General features: G+C 40.8%; 1 protein-coding gene across 1 annotated transcript in view; it reads left to right on the top strand.

Moving 5' to 3' along the window:
• LOC134360093 (tetratricopeptide repeat protein 28-like) overlaps positions 1–15,470 on the top strand; it is a 76,220-nt gene that overhangs the window by 41,829 nt on the left and 18,921 nt on the right. The window contains exons 8-9 of the mRNA XM_063074173.1: positions 111–1,184; positions 3,992–4,177. Of these exons, the coding sequence (XP_062930243.1) occupies positions 111–1,184; positions 3,992–4,177 (1,260 nt within the window). The remainder of the gene's footprint in view (positions 1–110; positions 1,185–3,991; positions 4,178–15,470) is intronic.

Genomic DNA, 15,470 nt, shown 5'->3' with positions numbered 1-15,470 from the left:
TTTTGATGATGCAAAAAATCTTTCCAATTTTTCCATTGCTATTGGTTTTCAAATTAGATTGGAGGTAGGTGGGAGTGTCAGTGTGATAATTCACTGTGTTTGTCTTGCAGGTTGCCAAACTACAAGAGAAGCTGGGGCTTTACAATGAGTCTGTGAACAATTACCAGCAGTATTGTGATTTAAGCAAGGTACTGGGCAACAGCATAGCTGCAGCTGAGGCCCATGGAGCAATGGGTTCAATTCATGCAGCACTTGGAAATTATGATCTTGCCATGAGTAATGCTCTCCAGGGCCTCAATTTGTCCAGAGCTGTCGGAGACCGACAACTTCAATTAGCAGCACTAATTAGACTTGGCAACGTAAAGAGGATGATGGAGAGTTTTGAGGAGGCAACAAGTTGGTATGAACAAGCATGGGATCACAACAGGATGGGAGATGAGCCCAAACTGAAGTGTCGGACTGCACTAGGTTTAGCGGAGGTTTACGAAGGGACAGGTCTTTGTCAGCATGCCTTGTACTTCTATGAGCAGGCACTGGAGGCTGCAGAGGAGATTCATGAAGATGAGCAGATCTACAAATGTAAATTCAAAATTGCATGTCGCTGTCAGTTTTCCTACTCAGAAAGGGAACTGAAGAAAGGATATGAAGCCTTTAAGGATGTGATAACGCATTACCATTGGCTTAGTAGGAAATACAGAGTGGAAGGAAATGTGCTACCTGAAGAAATCACTGATGTTCTTCTGGAGAGTTATGATGGGATCCAGGCAATCCTTGAAAAAATGGGTGACCATTTAAGGGCACTACAGTATGCAGAGGCCGGGAGGAGACACAGATTTCTAATGTATACATTCATGAAAGAGGAACACTCAGCAGGGAATGGTGTGATGGATCAGACATTGTTATCAGCCATCCCAAGCCTGGAGGAACTTTACAGCATCCTGGATGCCATCTCTGGATCTGTGTTGTGCTACTCATTGGTGGAAACAGGCCTCTTTGTCTGGATGCTGAAGGCAAAGGAAGGACTAGTTTATTTTCATGCTACCAACAGCGCTGTGTCAGAAGCTGTCCATGAGCAGATCTGCCAGTTCCTACACCTACTGAAGAACAAGTCACTGCTTTATGAGACTGAAGCCAGGAATATCCCAAAAAGGCTGAAGCAAAATACTATTGACAAACAAAGCAAGGTAATCTTGCATTGGAGTGTGCACTGTGGCCAACTGGATATGTGTTTCTTGTCCTTTATTGGCTATCACTGTCAACCCTATATCAGAAAGCTATAGTTCAGTGTCCTTCCAGGGACTTGTGTATACAATTTAGGAAGACATTTGAGTGTATCATGACAATTTTCTGTCTGAATCTTAGTGCGGCCTTGTAACCGCCTGTTACGTTGCTGGCTTTTAGGCCAGCAGTGAAGGTCCTCCATCTCTGTCTGTCCATACCATCACACACAGATATAGAAGGATCCTTCATTGCTGTTTCCATAACAATTTTTTAACTAGTCAGGGTTGAACCTGACTAGTAAAAGCTGAACCTCAGGATCTGGAGGACCAGTCGGCCACTCTTAGTTTGTCCTCTACCTTTTGACCTGTTTGGCATGGATGACCCTATCACGAGCCAAAGCACAATGCCCTGACTTCAGCCAACATAGCTCTCCAGGTCATTGAGGCACACAAGCCTCCAAACCCTACAACAATTTTGTTGTCCTCTTGGAGGTTAGTGCAGTCTTATAGATAACATATTGAGCCAAGACCATGCCTGACCTTTCAGGCATCTATAAAATATCCAATGACACTATTTCAAAGTAAAATGGGGAGTTCCCCTGCATCTTCATTGGTGCTTGTTCCTTATGTGACTTCACTGAAACAGGTAGTTGTCTCATTATCTCACTGCTGTTTGTGGAACTTTATTGTGCACAAATGGACTTTATTCAATCCTGATACGGGATGACACAGGCCAAGGCAAGCATTGCCTGATTGCACTTGACAACATTCGGGATTGATACACCACCTTGTAGAGCTGCTGCTGTGGTTTTGGAACAAGTGATGATAGGGATGTACTTCAGGTTCACGAAGGTGTGTTATTTGGAAGTGAGCTTGCAGGTTATGTCTCTACACTTTATTAACTTTGTTGATCTGGATGATACAGCTGAAATATCTGGGGAATACTTAGTGAGTTGTGGCCATACATTTTGCTGATGGTGCAAGACATGCTGAAAAAGGAAGTGGATCTTTAAGCTGACGGTAACACAAGACACTGCAAATGCTGGAATCTGGAGTGAAAAACAAACTGTTGGAGGAACTCAGCAGTATCTACAGGAGGAAATGGACAATTGACGTTTTGTGTTGAGATGCTTCATCTGGACTGAATGTAGAGGGGAGGGGGCTGTTATAAAGGGGTGAGGGAAACGGTTAGCGTAAGACCTCAACATGGATTCAGGTGAGGAGGAAGGAAAGGTGGAACTAGTGGCAAATACTGGGAGGAGAAAGGTGGAGGCAGATGGTGGAATCTGGTGAGGAAAGAAGCTGCAGCATGAATCCAAATAATGGTGAGTAGATGGAACAGTGAGGGAGAGGACTGATTGGGAGGGATATGTGGATGATTGGCAGGTAGATGGCTGGAGGAAGAAAAACAGATTGGTTAGTATGGGGCTAGGGGTGAGGGCTTGTGTATGGGGATCTGGGTAGACCAGAAGGAGAGAGAGAGAGAGAGGGAGCAGGTTACTTGAAATGATGATGGATGGATTGGCTATAAAGTGGACTGCTTTGTCTAGTCAATATTGAGCTTGTTGATGTCATTACAGCTGTTCTCATTCAGGCAAGTGGAAGGTATGACTGGATCCAGACTTCTCAACTAGTGGTAGCTGTGGGGAGTTAAAATGTACGTCAATTATCAACCTCAGAGTTGTTCTTGCAGCCGTAATGTGGAAGTTGATGGTGAAAATAACGATAACACAAATGAATATCGAGGTAAAGTAGTTATACTCTCTCTTGCTGGCAGGTGAGTACTGAAGTTAAAGCAGTAGAGTTCTCGTTAACCCAAAATAGTTTGAAGTGTTCCAGAGGAGTATGAAAATTGTATTGCAAGTTAGTATAATGAAGTGTCCAATGGTCACTAGCATAATTAGTTACTAAGTGTGCTAATGAGCTATGTTGTTAGGGCTGACCAGAATTTCCTTGGGCTTGAGAGAAGTACGAGCACTCAAGATTTTTATTTCCAATTGATCCAAAATGCATAGGCCTGTATTTGCTGAACGAAGCCTAGCATGGGCACTATAGATAGTCACTTAAAAAAACAGAATTGTATTTACAAAATCATAAATTGCATTATGAATCTCTCCTCTACGACTCTGCATTTTCCCAAGAAATAGTTTAGCTTTTATCAGGCGTCTTTTTCTAGTAGTTTGAAAGTGAAATCTCAAGATAAATTTTGTGTAGTGTTTAAATTGGATGTCTATTCTGGGTGATCCTATACAAATCCCATTCCACCTCAACACATTGGGACATTGGGAGATAATGATGAATGTACACCTGTTGAAATTAGAGATATGTGGTCATTTAGCATGGAACCAGGATATGCCAACCACCTCTGCACCAATCCCATTTTACTCTCCCCCACATTCCCCTCAACTCCCCCCTACCCTCCCAATTCTCAACTCCACACCAGGATCAATTTGCAGTGACCAATCAGCCCACCAACCTACATTTCTTTGGGATTTGGGAGGAAACTCAGTGAACCCAGGGGAACAGAGAGGGCATGCAAACTCCACACAGACAGCACCGGTGGTCGGGACTGGACCCCGGCTTTTGGAGCTGTGAGACAACAGCTGTACTAACTAAGCCTGTGCCACCCAGATAAGGAGGAACTTGAATAAAAGTAATGCATTCGTAAATTAGACTATGGAATGTGAATAGTTTTAAATTCAGAGCTGATGCCTGCATCTAATGATGATTAAATCTCACTCATCTCATACTCTGATGTCCTTTTGCTGCAGAGGCTGTGGATTTCCCATTCATCACGTAAGAATCCTGGGGCAACCTGCAGACTGCCAGAGGATGAGGAAGAGACTGAACTCTGGAAGCAGATGTACCTGCTGCTGTTTGGACCTGTGAATGAGTTGCTGGATGATTTGCAACAAGGCGGCACCATTTTGATTATACCAGACAAGAATCTCATCCAGGTGGGTTTGAGCAAGGTGGGGCTGTTGAAATGTTGGAGCAGATGGGATTATTTGAAATTGTAATCAGGAGATTCTATAATAAAATATCTCTGAAAGTTATGATATTGTTGGAGAGGGGATTATGAAGGGCATACACAAATTAGGAACCTATATAAATATCTGAAAGGAAAAATGTGAAAGTATATGGGTGAAGAATGGGACTCGCAAATTTGCTCCTGCGCTGAGCTGACATACAATGAACTGAATGGCCACCACCCAGCTGGATTATTCTGTGATTTTGTAGCTGAGGAATCACATGGAAGTAATGCACACAATACAGTGAGTATCTGCTAAATAGAATAGCGATGGAAATTTAGTGGGAATGGGAATTCAAAGCGAAGATGGAAGGGTAGGCAGTGCACTTGAAACCAAGGGGCAGCAATAAACATGAACACAATCAAAGTTATTTGGATGTATAAAACAAGCATTAAAATAGAGTAAGAAGATGGAATATTTAAACGATCAATACTGAATTAAACAAAAAAAGTATATGTACATAAATAGAAAAATAAGAGATTTTGGGATACTAAAATTAAAGCATATGCCAAATAAGATTTTAAGCATTAAGTGAGCAGCTGACTATAATCATTCAGGATCCTTCAGTTTTCCTGGGAAACTGAAGCACATTATTTCAAAGTTCAAAGTAAATTTATTATCAAAGTACATAAGCAACCCTGAGATTTGTTTTCTTGCAGGCATACTCAGTAAGTCCAAGAACCATAATAGAAACAATGAATCCTAAAGGATACGTAGGAAATGCCTTGAGTTACTTAATCTCAGACTCAGGTTTCTGAGTTTAAGAAGCAATAAGAAATGGAGCAAATCATATGGGAAGCTGGAGACATCTTGATTCTGGTCACATAGAAGAGTTCAAATGAACATTATTTAATGTAGATAGCAGGATACAAAGAGACACCTAGCACAGAAATCCCCCAAAACTGCAGTACTCTGATAATAATTATGGGTGCTAAAGCTGACAGCAGTTTGAGCAGAGTGCAGTCTTAAGTATGTTGATAGTACTGTGGAACAATGACTGTACAGATAAGCACAGTGCAGAAATATGGTGATTACAGAGTACTTTAGAACAGGGTGACAGGCACTCATTGATACAATTCCCACATTAGTTCAAAGTTCAAAGTAAATTTATTATCAAAGTATGCAAATGTCACCATATACTACCCTGAGATTCATTTTCTTGCAGAAATACTCATAAATCCAAGAACCACAATAGAATCTATGAAAGATTGCACCCAGCAGAACAAAATAACAGTGTGCAAAAGACAACATATTATTCAAATTTAAAAAAAACATAATAATAAATAAATAAGCAATAAATACCGAGAACATTTTAGCCAGAGGGTCGTGGATTTATGGAATTCATTGCCACATACAGCTGTGGAGGCCGGATCATTGAGGGTGTTTAAGGAAGAGATTGATAGGTATCTATTTAGTCAGGGTATCAAGGGATATGGGGAAAAAGCCGGAAATTGGAACTAGATGGGAGAATAGTTTAGCTCATGGTGGAATGGTGGAGCAGACTCGATGGGCCGAAGGGCCTAATTCTGCTCCTTTGTCTTGTGATCTTGTGAACATGAGAGAACTTGAAAGTGAGTCCACAGGTTGTGGGAACAGTTCAGTGATGGGGCAAGTAAAATTGAGTGAAGTTATCCCCATTGGTTCAAGAACCAGATGGTTGAGGGGTAATAACTGTCCTTGAATTTGGTGGCGTGAGTCCTGAGGCTCCTGTACCACCTTCTTGATAACAGCAGCAAGAAGAGAGCATGACCTGGGTGGTGGGTGTCCCTGATGATGGATGTTGCTTTCCTGCGATAGCGCTCCATGTAGTTGTGCTCAATGGTGGGATTGGGCTTCACCCATGAAGAGTCCATCACCTACTACTTTTTGTAGGACTTTCTGTTCAAGAGCATTGGCGTTTCCATACCCTGCCCTGATGCAGCGAACCAATAGATTCTCCACCACACATCTATAGAAGTTTGTCAAAGTTGTAGATGTCATGCCAAATCTTCACAAACAAAAGTAGACACGCTGCTGTGCTTTCTTCATAATTGATCTTATGTGCAGGTTCTCTGAAATGAAATCTCTGAGAAATTTAAAGATGTTGTTTCGCTGACACCAAGATCTAAACTGTCGGGTAGAGGGAGCAGATGTTTTAAGAAGGGTAAAAACAACAGGGAGAAAAACTCTGTATTCTGTAGGGAAATAAATCATTTGGAGGGAATTTCAGGAGCTTTAAGGGCTGACTCAATGTGCTATATCTGATAAATTTAGGAACGGTAAGGTAAAGTTGGTTAACAAGCAGAAATGATACAGGAAAGAGAAATTTCTGGCTTCAATGTTTCAAGCAACCATTAGATGTTCTGTACTGATAGTGCAAATAGTTCTTTAGAGAAAAGTAATTATTATCTGATCGATTTTCCCTGTAATTAGAGGCAATTCAGTCAGAATCTTGAACAAAGACAAAATCAAGTATGAAGGTGTAAACTTAAATTTAAAAAAATAGAATATACGTTTGTAGATATTGCTAAAAATTCCACAGTGGTTAAGATAAATTTAGATTAATAAAAGGAACTTATAGTGTTGCCAAAGGTCAGAGTAGAGAATAGGGAGAGTTACAGGAACTGACAATGATTAACCAAAACAATTGGTAAATTGGGAGATAGTTTGTTATCAGAATACATTAGTAAGAACACAAGAGCTTCCACAGCTTTGGAAAAATGAGAAGAGTAACAAAATTAATTTATCTATCTAGCTATTTATATTTTTACTTTTTTTTGCATTGCACAGTTTGTCTTATTTTGCACATTGGTTGTTTGTCAGTCTATGTATGGTTTTCATCGATTCTGCTTAATTTCTATGTTCTACTGTGAATGCCTGCAAAAATGAATTTCAGGGTAGTGTATGGTGATGTAAATATGTACTTTGATAATAAATTTACTTTGAACTTTGAATTATTATGGGGCACAAAGAAAAAACAAATATTAAATATTTTATACCACACTTTACAGCAGAGGGCAGTATTGTTGCATACCAGCTGATTCTGCAATCTCTCAGCTCCAGTGGCCCACATTTGTTCCTGACTGATGCTGTCTGTCTGTGTAGAGTTTACACATTCTTGTGACTACGTAGATTTCCCCTGGGTGCTCTACTTTGATCTGCATGAACAGCATTTAAGACAGGCCTTTCACTGTATGTCAGTACATGTGACAATACCCAATTCCAAGTCAAATTTAATGGAAGGTTACTGTAAATTATCCCTTGTTATGTAGGTGGGTATTAGGAGGATCAGGAGAGAGTTAGTGGGAATATGCGAAAGAATAAGTTACAGGCAAATCAGGGGAAAAGTTATTAAGATAGATTTGTTCTGATAGTCAGCACGGATTTGACAGGCCAAATGCTACTTTCCATGTCATAAGACAATATGGAAATGGAACATAATAAATGGTACACTAAAGAAGGTAAAGCAAAGGTCTGATAGTACTAGTGAAATGAAGAAAATTGATATTGCTAAAATAAAATGGAAAATACAAGCAACTGAAGCCCATTAAATAACGCAAATTCCATTTTCACACATCCCGTAATTATGAAAGAAATAGCTACAGAGATGGCAAATGCATTAGTAACTATCTCTCAACAACTTATTAGATGTTATGAGAGACCCAGCAAATTGGAAGGTAGTGAATATAACACTACTACATAAAAATGAAGAGAAAAAATATAAAACTGGGCTAGTCATCCTGTCATTGGTTGAAAAAATGCTGTAATCTACCCTTAAGAACATAGAAACAAGGCATTTAAGTTTTATAATAATGATTAGAAAGGGTTTTTCTGAAAGGAATATCATGTTTCCCAAATTTTATAGTTACTTAATTATATAGCTAAACAGGTGGGCAATCATTTGAGGCATTATATGAATTTTCAAAAGATATTTGATAAGATATTAAATAAATTATGTCATTTCAAAAGAATCCTAAATGCTTCCAAATGACTAAATAGATTAAGAAAAATGAATTTGGTGCACAGTTAATTCAAACTACAATGATGAGGAAAGAGGAAATCGAAAGATAGAGGTCTCAAGATGAAGATAGATTTGGAGATGAGACAGAAATAGGAAGATCATTACAAGTGTAATGCAGCAGAAACTAGGCTGAATATTGAAAATACAGAGGCAATATAAAATAGAGAATAAAAGAGCAAAAAGCCATATTTGATAATGAATTTGTTGTCAGCATTGAATGGAATTGGAGAAAGATAATCAGGTGAAGGATTTACCAATTGGAAAATCTTCTTGTAGAGGCAGAGGGCATAGCTATCCAACTAAATGAGCACTTTTCATTACTTTCTATTAAAGGTGTTGCTAATGTTGCATAAAGTAAGAGGCATTTGTCAAATTGTACAAGGTAGAAATAGATCTAGAAAAGGTACTTGAAAGGTTGGTAATCCTTAAACTTGAAAGGTTGGTAATCCTTAAAGTAGGAAATTTCCTGGGTCCAAAGGGGATGCATCGAAAGTTGCCTAGTGTGGAAATCTTGGGAGCTTTGGCCACGATTTCACAATTTTTCCTGGATATAGAGGTAGGGCCAATGAAATGGTAAGTAAAGGCATCCGTTAGTCTTGCAAGACCATGGATCTACGCCTGGAAAGTCCTCACTCTCCAGGGTGCAGGCCTGGGCAAGGTTGTATGAAAGACCAGCAGTTGCCCATGCTATAAGTCTCCCTTCTCCAAAACACCAATGTTGTCCAAGGGAAGAGTGTTGTTGCAGAGCAATGTATGATTAAGTGCCTTGCTCAAGGACACAAAACGTTGCCTTGGTTGGGGCTCGAACTCACGACCTTCAGGTCGCTAGTCCAATGCCTTAACCACTTGGCCACATGCCCATATGGTAGATTTGAAATATTACATGCCTGCTTAAAAAGAAATGAAAGATGATCCTGCTTAATGTCAATAGTAGGGAGCTTTTAGAGAACGATTTGAGGTAAAATAACTGGCTTATTATAATAATTGTTCAAGTCCCATTTGTCTTAGTGGTGATGGAGGACTTTAATAATGTAATTAAACACACTGATTTTCAATATAGTGATACAAGCTCAAACATTTTTGAGAAAGTGCCGCTTAATAGACTTTTTGGTAAAATTAAAAGGCAGTGGCAACTTGGATGCAAAAGTTGCTAAGCTTTAGAAAGTGAGCTGTTGATTTGCTAAAGATTTGTTCTTTCTTGGTTGGAAGATAGTGTATAGCAGTATTTTGTGGGGTTCCTGTTGGAAGATATATAACAACAACTTGTATTACCACTCTTTAAGAAGGGAGGGAGGCAAAGGAAAGGAAATTATAGGCAGATTAATCTAACCTCAGTGGTTGGTAAGATTTTAGTGTTCATTACTAAGGAAGACATTTTGGGTTACATGATAAAATAAACAGAAGTCAGCATGGTTTCTTTAACGGAGATCTTGCCTGATACTGGTTTCTGGTGTTTAAAACCAAAATTGTTTTAGAAGTCAGGAACAAGGCACAAAACTTGTTGCTTCATGATCATTTTATACGAGTTGAAAGAATAAAGATAACAGGTGGTCTTGCTACTTGAAGAAGAGAGGATCTAAAGAAGGCGCTTAGCATAAAATAACTACTTTTATAACTCAAAAGGTAAGAAAATTCCATAGATAAGAGACAACCAATTAGAATATACTTATTCAATCCTGAATTAAAAGGTTAACCAATGAGAAAAACACTTATTTACTTAGTGGTACAAAGCTTACAGGATTATATTTTATATAGCCACTAGAGGCATGTGGAACTGATATATATAAACACGAAGAAATCTGCAGATGCTGGAAATTCAAGCAACGCACATAAAAAATGCTGGTGAACGCAGCAGGCCAGGCAGCATCTATAGGAAGAGGTACAGTCGACGTTTCGGGACAAGACCCTTCGTCAGGACTAACTGAAAGAAGAGATAGTAAGAGATTTGAGAGGTGGGTGGGAAGATCCTAAGTGATAGGAGAAGACAGGATTGGGAGGGATGGAGCTAAGAGCTGGAAAGTTGATTGGCAAAAGGGATATGAGGCTGGAGAAGGGAGAGGATCATGGGACGGGAGGTCTAGGGAGAAGGAAGTGGGGGGGGAGCCCAGAGGATGGGCAAGGAGTTATAGAGAGAGGGACAGAGGGAGAAAAAAAACGGGAAAAGAAAATAATAAATAAATAAATACATACATACATACATACATACATACATACATACATAAGGGATGGGGTACAAAGGGGCGGTAGGGCATTAACAGAAGTTAGAGAAGTCAATGTTCATGCCATCAGGTTGGAGGCTACCCAGACGGAATATAAGGTGTTGTTCCTCCAACCTGAGTGTGGCTTCATCTTGACAAATGTGTGGCCACACATATTAATTCCACGTCCCATTCCCATTCTGGTATGTCTATCCACGGCCTCCTCTACTGTCAAGATGAAGCCACACTCGCGTTGGAGGAACAACACCTTATATTCCATCTGGGTAGCCTCCAACCTGATGACATCAAAACTGACTTCTTTAACTTCCGTTAATGCCCCACCTCCCCTTTGTACCCCATCACTTATTTATTTATTTATTTATTGATTATTTTTTCTCTTTTCCCTTTTTTTCTCTCTTTTTCTCCCTCTGTCCCTCTCACTATACTCCTTTCCCATCCTCTGTGCTTCCCCCCCCCACCTTTCTTTCTCCCTAGGCCTCCCGTCCCATGACCCTCTCCCTTCTCCAGCCTCGTATCCCTTTTCCAATCAACTTTCCAGCTCTTGGCTCCATCACTCCCCCTCCTGTCTTCTCCTATCATTTTGGATCCCCCCTTCCCCCTCCCCCTCCCACTTTCAAATCTCTTACTCACTCTTCCTTCAGTTAGTCTTGACGAAGGGTCTCGGCCCGAAACGTCGACTGTACCTCTTCCTAGAGATGCTGCCTGGCCTGCTGCGTTCACCAGCACTTTTTATGTGTGTTGCATATATATATATATATGGACTGCTTAAAATACAAGCAGACAGCTGATTGCCAAGCTGCAAAGAAAATGTTAATTAAAATTAAACAGTCAGGTCCAACACCGACAAATCTGTTGGAATTCTTTGAGGAAATAACAAGCAGGATAGAGTATGTGGATGTTGTTTACTTGGTTTTTTCAAAAGGTCTTTGACAAGGTACTGCACACAAGGATGCTAAGCAAGACAGGAGTCCGTAAGTACTAAAGAAAAGGTACTAGCATGGAAGGAAGATCGACTGATTGGCAGAAGGCAGAGAGTGCAATAAAGGGGACCTTGTCTTCTATTCCGCCAGTGACTTGTGGTGTTCTGCAGCGGTTGGTGTTGGGTTTGCTATTTTTCACACTATATACTAATGATCTGGATGATGAAGTTGATGGCTTAGTGGCCAGGTTTGCCAATGGTACAGCGATAGGTGGAGGGGTAGGTAGTGTTGAATAAGCAGCGAATTTGGAGAAGGACCTATACAGATTGAGACAACGGGCAAAAAAGGAGCAGATGGAAAACGGTCTAGGGAAGTGCACCCACCCTGCTCATGGATCATCTGCTGCATTTCCATCAGGAACATCCACACCAGGACCACAACAGTTACTTCCCTCAAGCTGTCAGACTGATCAACTCATCCACCCACTAACCCATCCCACCACACTCCCCGCCACCACTACTCTATCGTTTCCTGTCAGAGTCACCATATGTACAACCACTCCTGTACTTAGCATCACTTTATGTACATAAAATAAGCTAATCTTATGTATGTATATTATTGTGTTCTTTATGCTTATTGTACTTGTTTATGCTGCATCATGTCTGGAGTAACAATCCTTTTCTTTTACACTTGTGTCCTAAAGTATACCAATAAACAATCTTGAATCTTGAATCCCCATCAAATCCCTTCAGATCAGGGGTTCCCAGCATTTTCATGGCATGGACCAACACCATTAAGCAAAGGATTTGTGGACCTCAAGTTGGGAACCCCTAGTCTAGATTCTATCACTCTAATAGTGGTAATTTACAGTGGCCAACTTGCCTTCAAACGCACATCACATTGGCATGTGTGAGGAAACCAGAGCACCTGGAGGAAACCCACGGGATCGCAGGAAGAATTTTCAAATTCCACGCAGACAGCACACAAGGTCAGGTTTGAATCTGGAACTCTGCACCTCTGTTCTGCCCATAATTGTAGCAGGTATTTTTGTGTGTATAACACATTAGCACATAGAGGTTGCTCAGTACGTACAATAATGTTTAGTGCCATACACCATTCATTAAAGGTCACTTGTGAAATTCTGTGACAAACATCTGGCACAGAAAGGGGCAGGCCTTGACACTGAATCAAATCTTAATTGAGGATGAGGTCTGCTTTGACCTGATCTAGGTCAGGCATCCGAGGAGTTCCAGATAAATGTGTTTTGTAACTTCTCTCCCCTTTAAATCAGATTCCTCTTACCCTCTTAGTTGTTGATGGCCTTGGAGCATGCCCTTATCACTTACATGCATTGCAACCAACATAATTAATACGCAATAGATAGAGTTAAACAATTCCATAACTGATAGATCAGTTTAAAGCTCTCTGGCCCTGCCCAGCCACATCTAGCCAAAAGTGGTGAAGGACCATTAACCAGATTAAGGGAGAAGGAGCTGAGAATTACTGACCTTGATATTAAGGCAGTATTTGATCAACTGTCGAATCAGGAGTAGCTTGAACTGAAATCCATGGATAATAAGGAGAAAGCACTCCATATCTGGAGTAATTCTGTGCAAAAAAGAAGTTGGTTGTGATTGCTGAAAGTCATTCATTACTAATGATCTTGGAATTGAAAAGGTTAGCCTATAACATTTGATGACTCTGGGCCTATACTCACTGAAATTTAGAAGAATATTGGGGGAGGGGAGTTCTCATTGAAACCTATCGAATATTGAAAGGCCTAGACAAAGTGGGCGTGAAGAAGATGTTTCCTATAGAGGGGGAGTCTAAGACTACTAGGCATAGCCTCAGAATACAAGCACATCCCTTAGAACAGAGATAAGGAGGAGTTTCTTTAGCCAGACAGTGGTGAACTTGTAGAATTCACTGTCACGGACGGCTGTGAAGGCCAAATCATTGGGAATGTTTAAAGCGGATAGGTTCTTGATTAGTAAGGATGTCAAGGGGTGCAGGGGGAAGGAAGGAGAGTGGGGTTGAGAGGTATAATAAATCAGCCATGATGAAATGACAGAGCATAGGCCAAATGCTGAATGGTCTAATTCTGCTCCAATGTCTTAGTCTTATGGTTTAAGGCATTACCATGTAAGTTCTTCAGAATTTGTCATAGACACAAGTTTCAGCTGCTTCATTGGTGGCCTTCCCTGAATAAATTCAGAATTGGAATGTTTATTGTAGATGGCTCAGTATTTGTTCCATTCAGAACTCTTCAGCAAATGAAACAAGCAGCAAGACCAAGACAACATTGAGCCAGGGGCTGATAAGTGGCAAGTAACATTTATATAACATATAACCATATAACAATTACAGCACAGAAACAGGCCATCTCGGCCCTTCCAGTCCATGCCAAACTCTTACTCTCACCTAGTCCCACCGACCTGCACTCAGCCCATAACCCTCCATTCCTTTCCTGTCCATATATCTATCCAATTTAACTTTAAACGACAACATCGAACCTGACTCAACCACTTCTCCTGGAAGCTCATTCCACACTGTCTGAGTAAAGAAGTTCCCCCTCATATTACCCCTAAACTTTTGCCCTTTAACTCTCAACTCATGTCCTCTTGTTTGAATCTCCCCCATGTTACAAAATCATGTTACAAATTCATGTTACAAAAATATCAGGCAGTGACCTTCTCTAACAAGTGAGAGTCTAAATATCCATGCCTGATATTCAATGGCATTACTATTGCCCAGTCCTTCACCAGCAATGTCCTCCTGATCAATATGACCAGAAACCAAGTGGGCCCACTGTATTTATATGGCTACCCTGATGCTCCAAAGCTTTTCCACTACTTGTCCTTGTTTCAAGTCGTTGAGACCCTCAACAGCCCATCCCTGAATATGATCCAGATCTTACTGCATGTGGCCATGGTTGCTTCATTTTCTCTTGAGTTGTAAATGGACCTGAATTTTCAGCAATTATCAGTATGTATCACATTCATAAACCAATGGAAGGGAGGCCACTGATGGAGCAGTTGAAGATTTTGGGCCTCGGATACTGCACAATAAGTTCTTGCAACAGTCCAGAGATTGAGATGATTGACCTCCAATAAGCACAATATTTTCCTTTGTGTGATTGGCCAGGTTAGATGTGTTACTTTATGTGGATGGAGTACACCTGAAATTCTTCCACACTGTTGGGTTCTACCAGTGTTGTCACTTTAATTGTACAACTTAACAAAGTTTGCTGGAATACAAAACATACTTCCAGGATAAGTTGCCTCTCTGATGCTAAGGTCAAGGATATCATTGAGTGGCCAAGAACATTTTGGAGGAGTGGGAAGGGTGAACAGATTATGTCCATTTCAGCTCTAAGAACATAAGTTAAAAAAAAGGAAATTGTCTTTTGAACTCATGAGAGAGCATAGGCCATCAACTTTTTGCTGTTGATGTTTCTGTAGCAGGCAATTTATTTTTTACAAGGTCGAGTTGCTAGCTCGACGCTCAACCCAGCATAGATGGAAAGCGTGCCTGGGGAGCCGGCTGGGTTCGAACTTGGGAGCCTTCGCTCCAAAGTCCAGCACTGATGCCACTATGCCACCAGCCGGCCTAAGAACATAAGTAAAAAGGGTAAAATTCTGCAGGCAGATTTTAAGGAGTTAGGAAAAGGATTAAGAAGCAGGAGCCCAAATATAATAATAATAATAGGCATCCATTAGTCTTGTGAGACCATGGATTTGCGCCTTGGAAGGTTTACAGGGTGCAGGCCTGGGCAAGGTTGTATGGAAGACTGGCAGTTGCCCATGCTGCAAGTCTCCTCTCTCCACGCCATCGATGTCGTCCAAGGGAAGGCCACTAGGGCCGATACAGCTTGGCACCAGTGTCGTCGCAGAGCAATGTGTGGTTAAGTGCCTTGCTCAAGGAAACAACATGCAGCCTCAACTGAGGCTCGAACTAGCGACCTTCAGATCACTTAACCACTTGGCCACACGCCAGCATATAATAATATAATATAATAATCTTCATATTATTCCCAATGCCACACTTCAGTCAGTATAGAAGCAGGAGTATAATTTAAG

The sequence above is a fragment of the Mobula hypostoma genome, chromosome 21 (genome assembly GCF_963921235.1).
Source record: "Mobula hypostoma chromosome 21, sMobHyp1.1, whole genome shotgun sequence".
In the NCBI taxonomy this organism is placed as follows: Eukaryota; Metazoa; Chordata; class Chondrichthyes; order Myliobatiformes; family Myliobatidae; genus Mobula; species Mobula hypostoma.
The sequence above is the reverse complement of the archived record's forward strand: the minus strand, read 5'-3'. Positions and strand labels throughout refer to the sequence as shown.